This window comes from Antechinus flavipes, chromosome 3 (assembly GCF_016432865.1).
Source record: "Antechinus flavipes isolate AdamAnt ecotype Samford, QLD, Australia chromosome 3, AdamAnt_v2, whole genome shotgun sequence".
Lineage (NCBI taxonomy): Eukaryota > Metazoa > Chordata > Mammalia > Dasyuromorphia > Dasyuridae > Antechinus > Antechinus flavipes.
In genome coordinates, this window is record NC_067400.1 from 457,483,079 (window position 1) to 457,495,255 (window position 12,177).

General features: G+C 36.2%; 2 protein-coding genes and 1 long non-coding RNA gene across 3 annotated transcripts in view; 2 read left to right on the forward strand and 1 right to left on the reverse strand.

Moving 5' to 3' along the window:
* On the forward strand, positions 1-9,058 carry MTIF3 (mitochondrial translational initiation factor 3). The gene is made up of 4 exons (XM_051986540.1): positions 1-115; positions 4,756-5,213; positions 6,304-6,458; positions 8,792-9,058. The coding sequence occupies exons 2-4, from the start codon at positions 4,757-4,759 to the stop codon at positions 9,014-9,016; spliced, it is 837 nt and encodes a 278-aa protein (XP_051842500.1). The 5' UTR covers positions 1-115; position 4,756; the 3' UTR covers positions 9,017-9,058.
* GTF3A (general transcription factor IIIA) overlaps positions 9,003-12,177 on the reverse strand; it is a 25,055-nt gene continuing 21,880 nt past the window's right edge. Inside the window, exons 7-9 of the mRNA XM_051986538.1 lie at positions 11,408-11,637; positions 9,674-9,733; positions 9,003-9,266 (exon numbers count right to left, since the gene is read on the reverse strand). Of these exons, the coding sequence (XP_051842498.1) occupies positions 9,114-9,266; positions 9,674-9,733; positions 11,408-11,637 (443 nt within the window). The 3' untranslated portion in view covers positions 9,003-9,113. The remainder of the gene's footprint in view (positions 9,267-9,673; positions 9,734-11,407; positions 11,638-12,177) is intronic.
* Positions 11,490-12,060, forward strand: LOC127554728 (uncharacterized). The gene is made up of 2 exons (XR_007952055.1): positions 11,490-11,587; positions 11,923-12,060. It is a non-coding gene; the product is annotated as an uncharacterized LOC127554728 (long non-coding RNA).

Below are 12,177 nucleotides of genomic sequence, written 5' to 3' on the forward strand. Positions count from 1 at the left end.
CCTTTCCTTTAAGCGCCACTCGCGGGAGCTCCGCCCACTACGGGAAGCCGCGGGGCCCCTCTGCTTCCGGCTCTCCTTTGGCTTTTCCATCCCGTTCCTTTCCGTCACACATCAGGTAAATTTGACCCGAGATTGCCGCCTTAGGGAGGGCGACTGGGGAAAGACCCGTTTCGAGGCCCCCTCCTCCCCGCCGGGGCGCGGGCAGAGGCTGCGAGGCCTCCTGGGGCCGTGTCCTGAGGGGCCCCGCCTCCTTCCTGGAATTCTCGGGGCCAGGCCAGGGAGCCTCGGACCCTCGGCCTCGAAACGCCCGGCTGCGGGAAGGACGTCCCCCGCTAATCCACAAGCATTTACCGAGAGCACACCGCCTCACAGGCATTGGGGAACCCTGAAGTTCTTGAGGAGCGGGGCGTGGAGGTGATAGGCAAAGCCCTGGGCAGTTTCGGACCTCGTCCTTCCTCGCAGGGACCTTAGGGTTAAACGGGAGCCTGGGGCCGGGGCAGCCCGGCAAAGCGCTGGGAAAAGGAGAGATGCCTTGGGAGTGGAATCAGGGGCAGCCTGTGAACACATAGGCCGGGCTGCCGGCCACGGAGATAGAGAACACTGGCGACCTGGATACGAGGCACCTTAAACGTGCCGCTAAATTTCGCAGCCATCCCGTTCCCAAGGGATCGCTCTTCTAGATAAAGTGACACATGGTTGGCTAGTAGCTTCTGGATTTGAACCCAGCTCTTCACCTCGTTGTGGCTCCCAGTTGTGAGATTCGGGACCCCACTCCAAGGATATGGCACGAAGAGAGGATAAACGAGAATGGGGACTGCCTTAGGCCTAGATAAAGGGAATCACGTTGAGAAAACAGGTGCAAAGGAGGGTTGGAGCTAATGACGCATGATCTCGAGTGCAAATTTCATTCCTAAGCAGTGGGGACTCGGCAGGTTTTTGCAGGGAATGCAATGAAAGTGATTTTCTGAGGAAATCGGCTGTCGATAGGAAGACTAGTTAGGTAGTTAGCAAAAGTTAAGTAGGAAAAAAAAGTACTTGAAATAATGGTAACAACAAGAATGGAGAGGGAAGCCCACGTAAGAGACATTTTCTAGTCTGGTTTCACTAAGGAGAAAGGAAGGAGAAAGGCTTTGAGAGTGATCGGTCAGTTGGTCATCCTATCTGAGAGGAGATGGGGCAATGGTAAACTTAATACTAAAAAATCCAAAAGAAACAGGCACATTTCCCTAATGATATCCATTTGTTTACTCCTATACATCCTGGAAGGAAAGCCTTAAAGAAGAGGAAACAAGTGAAGTTCTATTTTTCTGGGATACCTTTGTCACAAAAAGTTTTTGAAGGAAATAGAACTGTGCTGCACAGTTGACACTCAATTTATATGGCCCTAAATTTGTGCTAACTAGGCTGAGAAACAAAGCTACAGAAAAGGCAGAAATGTAGTGTCACAAAGTTTGGAACTAGAAAATGCTTAGAAATCAGGCATCCTGTAGCTTTATTTTAGGGCTTAATCCAAAATTCTGAAAGGTTTTTCATATTTTATCTGAGTGAATCTATGGTGTAATGAAAGGAGCCCCGGACCTTGAGTCAAGTTTATGTTCAGATCGTGTAATAGCTGAAAGGACTAATGCAGGATCAATAATCCTTTCCACACTGCAGCAGACTGGCCTTTGGCTTAAAAGCAGAAACTTAATAAGTATTTATTGAATGAATAAAATAATCAACTGAATAGTTTGGATCTATCAAAGCCTTTTTTTCTTTTCCAGAACAGATTTCACTGTGTGAAATCAAATAACTCACTTAACCTCTCTGATGATAGTCTTCTCACCTGTCAAATGAAGTTAATATTTCTATTCATCTAGTTTTGAGGAAAACACTTGATAAACTTTTAAGTTCTATGGAAATAAGAATTCTCTTCTTTTGCAGGTAAAAAAGTGAATGAGATTAGGCAACTTGACCTGAGTTTATAAATACTGGATCATTGTGAAAAGAAAACCTGGGTTTTCCTTTCATACTGTTTCTCTGCTCAGCATGTGTTATTACTAGGAATGCTTTTATTTTCTTTGGATGTGGGCAAAACCCAGAGGCATGCAAATGAAAGCAGGATTCAATAGTTCAGTTACAGTGTATTAGTATCTCCTTCCAAAATTCTGTTGATACAGAGCAAATGAGGCATTTTGTATAAGTTTTATCAACTTAGCTGATCCATATAATATCCATTAGATATAATCGACTTATATGTGAAGATAAGACAGACCTTAATTATGAATAATTGTCAAACAAAAAGAAAAGCAATTGAGTAAAAGAAGAGATTATTACAAAACATTTTTCTCTTTAAACTGTTATCTATTAGTATCTACTTCTAAGTACATAAAATCTAATTTGCAGTATGACAATACAAATCAGTAATATTTCCCCACCTTCTCATGTTAGTTATTTGGTAGCCTGCACATTATTTAAAATCTATAAGCATAATTGTATACTTGAAAAATAGTGTTTCCTGACAGGTGCAAACTCATTATTTGGGGATTAAAAGAGGTTTTCAGTAACATTTAGTAATAAATTAAAAATATTTGTGTATTTCTTGCAGCTACTGAAGTACTTTCATACCAATGAAATAAACATTGAACCACTGTTCTGGAAAAGAAAAAAAGGCTTTGATAGATCCAAACTATTCAGTTGATTATTTTATTCATTCAATAAATACTTACTGAGCTTCTGCTTTAAGAAACTGGTCTAGTGAAATACAGACAAAAAAGTCCTAGCCCTCAGGAAGTTTTTACATTAGTACAATCTAATGTTGAGTAGATACCACTGACTTAACAAATTAAATCAGGCTTTGTTAATAGTAGCTATAACTTTAAGCCAAAGGCCAGTCTGCTGCAGTGTGGAAAGGATTGTTGATCCTGCATCAGTCCTTTCAGCTATTTTTTACGTCTTGGTTCATATATGAGAATAAACTATATTTTTGTGGGATTCATATTGTTCTACATCAGATTCTGTAAAGCTGGAGTAGAAGAAATAATAAGTCCCAAGTGTTGGCTCTCACACATTCACAAAAACTTGAGAATTACTATGCTGAATTACAGCAGATACATCTTTACATAATATACAGCTCAGGCCTCCCCCCAAAGGACATTGTGTAGGAAAGAAAAGCTTTCTTCCATAACTTCAATCTCCAAATGTAACAGGTATAGCTCAGCTATCCTTTAATCATTTTTTCCCTTTAATCTACCATGATTCAGCCAGAAATATAACTAAACGTTTCTTGATCCTGTAGTGACTTAATAAATATTACTTGCTGTCTCAAAATTATTAAACTTCTTTTGTCGGTTCCAAAACTCCCATTTTGATATAGGTGGAATTTTTTTAGCAATTCAGTAACTTATGTAAACAGGGAGATACTTTGCTCTTTATTCTCTTCTCTGGAATCTACCTTTATGCTTTTTCAAAATTTTCTCCTTATCTCCCATCATGTCTCCAACAAGCTTCTCAGTTATCATCAGAAACTACCAGTTCCTAGTGCAAAATGTTTTTCATACGTTATTTCATTTGATATTCCTAATAACCCTGTGATTCAGAGCCTACTTCATTACCAAATGAGTCTCTGAAAGGGTGACTTGCACATAGTCACAAAACAATTAAATGTCAGGGATAAGATTCAAACTCCAGCCTCTGTTCTTCCAGATCTAGCACTTTATCCACCAGGCCTGCCACATTACTCTCTTGTATTAATAGCTTCTAGCCATTTGTCAGCTTGTGTCATTAGAAGGAGACTAAGGCCCCCTGGATTCTGTTGCCACTCATCTTCCCAGGTCTGCTCCCTGACTACTTGAGGAATAAAAGACCTCAGCATAGAATTAAGGGGAGAGTCGTTGAATTAGTCAATTCCAAAGTACTAATGAACTTCCCCAGTATGTAGTTTATAGTTTCCTTTAGTTTTTTCTCATTCTGGTATTATATTACTACCTCTCTTTGTTGGGCAAGAAGTAACCTCACTGGCTAACAGTTATGCCAAGTTATATCATCTCATATATTTTTTAGGCAGGGATGCATTCAGGATACTTACTCCCATCCTTTGGCCTAATACACTTCTAGGTTTCTCTTATGTTATTAAAAGGAAGAGATTCATTCATTCACTAAGGAACTCTGCTGGAAAAACAATAATAAGCATCTTTCTCATCATCCCCTATTTTACTCAGTTTGTAATAGCTAGGGGATGATTGATATCAAAAAGATATCTAGCTATAGGTATTAGGAATCAGATAGTGATTGACAGATTTTGGGTTGTCCTTTCCCCGCAATTATCAGTTTTCATTTACTTTTCTCAGTGAAACAGCTTTATGGTCCATCTTATCTAGGATACTCTTGGGTTCCGTATAAAACCAAATTCATTAACCTTTTGTTAAATCAGTGATATGAAATGTGTAAGATCCTCTTCCTATATCTAATATTAGATACCATAGTATCTTGGTATATGTTATATACTGAAGATATTTTGTGTATCTAAAATTGAAAGAAACTCAAAAAATAGGCAAGTGGCTTATGAGTACAAATAAGTTAATAGCCACCGACACTTTCATCTTTGGTAAAAGTCTAATGTATATTTCCCATGTAAGAGATCTTCTTTTCCAGAATCAGTATTCTCCTAAATTACATTTACAGGGGATACTATTGTAGTTTCTAAGGTGCCATAATGCCAGGATAAAGGAAAACAAGATACCGAATTTTAATAACCTTGTCTCCCTGCTTTCTTAGAATGACAACTCTTATAAAGAAGTTCATACATCAGACTGTGAAAACTGGAATTAACTGCAGTGATAGATATTTTACACAGACTGTGCCAAAAGCAGCACTAGCACAGTTTGGGGCTATCACTATTGCCAAAAGATTACTGCTACCTACATATGCTAAGGCATTTAGTACTGTTGATTACACAGAAGATGAAATGGACAAGAAAAAAAAGTCAAAACCAACTTTTGGCAATGTTGGGAGAAAAATTCATCACCGAATTGTTCACCTCCTTGATAGTAATGGGAACAGTTTAGGATCGATGCATCGGGCAAATGTGATTCGTCTAATGGATCAACAAGGCATGAGACTTGTTTTGCGGAAAGCCAATGTAGATCCTCCAGTGTACCAGTTAATGACAGGAAAACAGATACATGAAGAACAGCTTAGACTTAGAGACATAGAAAAGGCTCAACCAAAAACAGGTAGGTATTTTAGTAATCGTTTCAAACTGCTCTTGGAAATTAGAAAGATTATAAGTCTTAAGTCATCTGGGAATTTTAATTTCTTTAATCATTTCTCACTTTACTGTTTTTCTCATTTTAATGAGACTTTTTCCATCTCCATTTCTTTCTTACTATCTCTTTAAGAGCTCTCTTAAAAAAAAATACTGAGCAAAAATATCGAAACAATACTTATTTGCTACTGAGGAAGGAATGAGGTTCTTATTAGGACCTTTTTATGGTCTGAATTTTTAGGAATTTAATTTTCTCACAAATTCTTAGGAGTTAAAGACACTCTTTTTTGTAAAAATGATAAATCTTAATTTACTGTTATGCACAACCAGATAGATACTTAGTGTCTGTGGTGTTAACATTAAAATGTTTGCTAAATTATTAATTAGTTATTAGTAACAATAAAGTATTTTGGAGAGCAAAGTATACTGAACCTAGAGTTAGAAGATCTAGGTTTTACTTTTTTACTCTGCCTCTTCCTAGACATGACTTTGGAATAAATTGTTTAATCTTTCTGAGCTAATATCCTCATTTGTAAAATAGTAACTTGTCTTTGTTATCTTGTGCTGTCTGGTGAAATTATGTCCAAGTACTCTGAAAACTAGAAATCTCAACAAAAACAAATTATCATAATTTTCTTTCGCTAAAGTAATATTCTAATTGCTTTTTTGTTTGTCCAATTACATAGTCATAGAACCAAAGACCTAAGAGGGTAGCAACTAACAAAAATGAATTGAGTTAATAGGCAGAAATTCTAGAAGGTTCTCAGACTCTATGCTAAAAGAATAGGCTTTTGGGACTATGGTCCTGGCCTCTGACTGGTTGCAGGAGTAGCTAGCTAAGTTTTGAACTAGAAGATTCATCACAAAATTAATCATCATTATTATTATTTGGCACAGCAACTCATAAAACTGCTAAATTATAGAGAGGTTGCCATCAGTGGAAGGAATACTAACAGTGCTGAACATGTAGATCTTTTAAAGTATCTTTATAATAGTAACTAGATAGAGATTTAGCCCTCTCTCATTAATAGTAAACTTGCAAATATCATTGTCTTTAGAACGTCACCAGTTAAAGGAATTGATCTTTTCTTCAAATATTGCACAACATGATTTGGACACCAAAACTAAACAGATGCAACAGTGGATTGAGAAAAAATATAAAGTCCAAATTACAGTCAAGAAAGGGAAAACAATAGACCCAGAAGACAATATGGTAAGTAATCAGGTATAAAACACTTGTTACTCTACATAGTTTTTAAGACTAAGACAAAATTATGTGCAACCAAAAGTGTCCAAACATTTAATTTTAAAAGTTAGCTGCTGGATCATTATCTAAATGGTGTCATAGGACTGTATATTTCAAGTAAATGAGGGAAAAAGGGACACCAAAAGGTGAAATGATTTGCCTGGAGGTAGTCAGTAAGGACAGTTCCATATGCCAGGAATTAATCTATACAAAAAAAAAAAAAGCAAAAGAGTGTCTGCTTTCAAGGAATTCTCGGTTTAATGGAGCAGAAACCATGTACAAACAAGATATAGAAGGATAACTTGGAATAATCAAGAGAAGGAAGGCACAAGCATTAGAGATCAGGAAAAGGTTCCCAAATAATTAACTAAAACAGGATTTTTATCTGGAACTTGAAGGGACTCCGTGAAGGAAGGTGGCAGAGTCCCCCAGGACTTTGGACAGACAGAGAAGTTGCATAGAATCCGAAGATGAGGTTGTCATTGGATTGCAGAGTTAAAGTAGAGTAAGGTATAAAAAGATCAGAAAAGTAAGAAGGGGGACCAGATTATGAAGGGTTTTGAATGTTTAACAGGATTTCATATTTGATCTTAGAAGTGATGAGGCAATAGAGAATGGGAAGAAGACACATTTAAGCATCAGAATTACCCTCTAAAGATTTGAACTTAATTCCTACTTATTTCAAGTCTTACACTTTAGGTACCACACCTGTGGTAATAAAGCAAGTTTGGAAGTAGGAGATAAAGCACGTCACCCACCAAACATAGTTGCTTCCAGTTCCTGGCAGTTACCTCATTACCTGCAGTGCCACCTTTGAAAGGAAATTTAAAACTAATCTGTAATCTCAGAATTTGGTTGTGCTGAATATAGAGAGAATGTTGCTTTTGGAGCCAGAGGTTTCCCCTCTTTGTCATTTCAAACTGCTGTTTAGCTTTCAGTTACCTGGCCTTCATTTAAAAAAAAAAAATTGTTATTCTATAGTTTTTCAATGATTACAAGTTGATGTAGATTATTATATTAATTTGGACATGCACAACTGATTCATTGCATTTACACAAGATTTACACTGTGCTTGTTTCCAAAAAGACTTTAAACATTTAAAAGAGGACAATAATGGATTAATATATAATTAATTTAGGAGGAAAGTATATTAGAGTAGTCCTTGAATTCAAATGACATTTTAATTCTGTATTATAGTTGTATTACTACTAATAGCTTAACATTTTCCACAAAAACTAGTTACTTTAACTCCATATTTATTTGAACAGAAGGACTTAAAAAGCAACAACAAACATTCTGGCTTTGAGATCCCTGATCTTAAGAAAAATAAATGGATTAATAGGTAAAATCTGGATTTAGTTTTGTCACTTACCTTCTTGGTCCTTTAGTTTCTCCATATATAAATTAGAAATTGAAAAACTGCCTTGAGTGATAAATTGTGAAGATAAAGTGTCAAAATGTAATACATATACATGTATGTATGTATATGTATATATATATATGTGTGTGTGTGTGTATTCAACAGATTAATCTAATGAATAGCTATTATGTGTAAGCTATTGCTAAGCATTAAAGAAGGAAAGGAGATCTGTCAGATAGACTTGTCAGGATAGTCTAGGATTTTCATGACATTTCTACTTTTGAGAACATAAGTCTTTTTTTAAGAAGGTTTTTAATAACCTTTATGAGGCCATATATCTAACTTTTTAGTTCAGAAACATGGTCACTGAAGACATATCTTATGTGATTTTGTCAGAGCTTTACACACCTTCCTCCTTGACTCCTTGACAGGAGTACTTTACTAGTTGGGAGTGGGCTTAACAGGGAGCCATCCCCCACAAGTATCTCCCTATCTTTTGCAACCTAGAGGTATGGGAGAAATATAAATCATTTGGCAATATACCAGGTCTGTTGAAACTGTCACATCTTCCCAAATTTCTGCCATACACCACTATCATCATTCTTACAGCTACTACAATGAAATGACTCACAGTGATGTTCCCTTATGGTTTTCTGCTACTAAGTGTAGCAATTATTTCATGATTAGCAGTGGTATGTAAAGACTTCTGGGTACATCATTGCCAGTGTTGGTCAGTTTAATTTCATGCAGTATATGCCTGGTATTTTATTTGATCAAAAATCACATAGGTTTTCCAACCTCAGCTTTTCTATAGTATCTACTAGGCTCCAAAGCTCTGTGAGGAAAGGAATCACATCTTACTTTTTACAAATGTCTGTGTTTTAACATGAAACAGTATATAAGACACTTACATATAAACTTGATTTTGATTATTTTTTAGGAGGACCTCTTTAATAAAATTCTACAGAGTATGCCTGAACTAGCTACTTTTGCATCCAAGCCCAAAATCACGAGAGGTGGAAAAGCTGCAACCTGTGTTTTTCGCCACTTGAGCAATAAGGAAATGGCTAGAAGTAAGAAAAGTAAAGATGAAACTCAAGAAACCACAGACGCTCTGAATAAGGAAAATAATAATAATATGGAATCAAATATTCTGCAGCAGTGATATTTTAATAAAGAAAAACTATCAAAGGCAAAAGGAAAATAACATTTTTAATTTAAAAAAAAAAAAAGAGCCACATAGAAATCTACATATGTGATGTTTAGCCAAGAGTCAGGGTTGCAACAGTTGAGAGCATGTTTTCTTCAAAGCAGTCTGATGACTTGCCATTTTTAGGTAATGTTTCTTTAATTTTCGGAGGAATGTATCCACTGAGGCGAGATGCCAGGCTCCGTTTTCCAGAGGGTCGTTTCACCTTTGGAAATTTAAAATCAAGTTACTTTTATTTCTTTGAATAATTTTTTTTTAATACTTCTAAGCAACATCTAAGTTTTTCTTTTTGTTCTGTACCTGTGATGTCATTGGTGTAAAGTTTTCTTGCCAGTAACAGCTAAGTGGGCAATTCACCCATAACTTAAGTGTCTTAGAAGGTTACACAGGGCTCTGAGATAATGGGCCCATAAACCATATGGATTTGAACCAAATGTTCCTGACACCATAACACTTACCATATTATTATCTCACAACATTGTCTCCTCTTAAGAAGTAAAGTCAGCATAATCAAATTAAAAATAAGGTACTTTGGATGTCCAGCAGAGGAATGAACTTGTTTTTTAAATTTATGCTAACATGAAATCATCATTTTCATAAGTTCCAACTTACTTTGATCTTTAATTTTCTTTTGTCAGGATCATGTATAACGGCATGTCTTGTAAGACTTTGCTGCAAAGAAGGGAGGGAAAAAAGTCAAACCAGATATTCTTTATGTACAAATTTTGAACCTACTACAAATATGAGTTTAAAACTTCAAAAAAAGCTGCCAGTTATACTATCATTAAAGGTCTGTCTCCCCTCCCACATACTGAAAACTCCCCGTTACTAGAAACCAAGGAAGAAACATTAATCTTTTCAGGTTCTAGAGGATGAATTTTCCTGTAGCTGTTAATTGTATCTTTTTCCTTCATACAAGCTCTCTCTTCTCCCCATATTAATTGCATCCATGAAAACATTAAAAAGAATTCCACAAAAACAGCTCTAAAGCTAATAAGCTAACAGTCTAGGAAGGCCAGTCTTTTTTTTTTTTTTTTATGTTAAAGTATACATTGAATACAATATATGTATACATGTTTATACAGTTATCTTGCTGCACAAGAAAAATCAGATTTAGAAAGTAAAAATAATCTGAGAAGGAAAACAAGAATGTAAGCAGACAATAAGAGAAAGAGTATAAATTTTATGTTATGGCCCACACTCATTTCCCAGTGTTTTTTCACGGAGTGTAGCTGCTTCATTTCATTATTGATTCGGATCTTCTCATTGTTGAAGAGAGCCATGTCCATCAGAAATGATCATCATATAGAATTGTTGTTGAAGTGTATAATGATCTCCTGGTTCTTTTCATTTCACTCGGCATCAGTTCATGTCAGTCTCTCCAGGCTTTTCTGAAATCATCCCGCTGCTTGTTTCTTACAGAACAATATTCCATAACATTCATATACCACAGCTTATTCAGCCATTCTCCAGCTGATGGGCATCCATTCAATTTCCAGTTTCTAGCCACTACAAAAAGTGCTGCCACAAACATTTTTGTACATGTGGATAAGATCTCTTTGGGATATAAGCCCAGTAGAAACACTGCTGGATCAAAGGGTATGCATAGTTTGATAACTTTTTCAGCATAGTTCCAAAGTGCTCTCCAGAATGGCTGGATCAGTTCACAATTCCATCAACAATGTTTCAGTGTCCCAGTTTTCCCACATCCCCTCCAACATCTGTCATCATCTTTTCCTGTCTTCTTATCCAATCTGAGAGGTGTGTAGTGGTATCTCATAGTTGTTTTAATTTGTATTTCTGTGATCAATAGTGATTTGGAGCACCTTTTCATATGACTAGAAATAGTTTCAATTTCTTCATCTAAAAATTGTTCCTATCCTTTGACCATTTATCAATTGGAGAATGGTTTGATTTGTTATAAATTAGAGTCAATTCTCTATATATGTTGGAAATGAGGCCTTTATCAGAACCTTTGACTGTAAAAATGTTTTAGGAAGGTCAGTCTTAAGCAAAAAGTGATTGAATGATTACACATCTGTATATCCCATCTAAACTTCACCTTACTCCATGTGTTCTGAAATGCTAGCTTTTTTTCCCCCATAGACTAAGAAATGTCCAGAAAAAGTAACCCTAAGTCCAAGTGAACATGCAAATAACAGGTATTTCATAGTAACATAATTTAATCATGTGGTCATTACTTATGTTGTTCTTCCAGTTCTACTCACTTCACCTGGTATCATCAATTCATATAAGTTTTCCTATTAAGGGTAAAAGGATTGCTTAGGCAGGTGTGGTATTGGCCAAATGTTTAGTAGTTGGTCATAGAGAAAAACAACAACTTACTTTCATGGCAAATGACTTTCCACAGCCAGCATGCTCACAAATAAATGGCCGCTGCTCCTCATGAAAAGAAAGAATATGACTTTGAAGATTGAACACAGTTGTGTATGATCTGCCACAGCCTTCTCTTGGGCATCGGCACACCTCCCGTTCTGGCGCATGAATTTTCTTATGCTGCTTAAGGTAATCTTTGCGTTTGAAGGTTTTTCCACATATATCACAAGTTATTTCCTCTGGTTAGGAGTGGGTAGGGAGAAGAAAGGCAAAGAACAAAAAGCATTTAGGTTAAATTACAAATTATTTTTTTCCCTATCATACAGAAAAAGTCAGTCCTTAGTTATGTGACTGATCCTGAGTGTTAAGATCAACATCATTTGTAATTAAGGGAATTCAGAAGAGACAAGGGAATAAACATGTTAGAGCCAACTATGTGATTTTACAAATGTTATCTCATTTGAGGGAATTCAAATCCAGTTTTCCATATCAATTAAAAGCCTTATTCTTTTAATCTTGTTAAGGTTTCTACTATATAATTCAGAGAGTGTTATCCCATTATCCTGCTATGAAGATCCTCAACATTGTGACTACAAAGATGTCATCTCTTTTATTATTTTATAATTACAAATAAAACCAATGTTAACCTCTCTTGTCTACAATCTGAGTTTCAAATTTTCTCTGGCCCTCCAACCCCTACCCCTTTGTTTTGAAAAGGCTAGTGATTTGATAAAGGTGCAATCATGTAAAATATATTTCCATCATAGTCATGTTGTAAA

Bases quoted from the DNA above. Each gene is read 5' to 3' on its own strand.
- MTIF3 (XM_051986540.1), top strand. From the start codon at position 4,757: ATGACAACTCTTATAAAGAAGTTCATACATCAGACTGTGAAAACTGGA. The intron at 5,214-6,303 runs GTAGGTATTTTA...CATTGTCTTTAG, and splicing joins AAAGGCTCAACCAAAAACAG to AACGTCACCAGTTAAAGGAA. The intron at 6,459-8,791 runs GTAAGTAATCAG...ATTATTTTTTAG, and splicing joins TAGACCCAGAAGACAATATG to GAGGACCTCTTTAATAAAAT.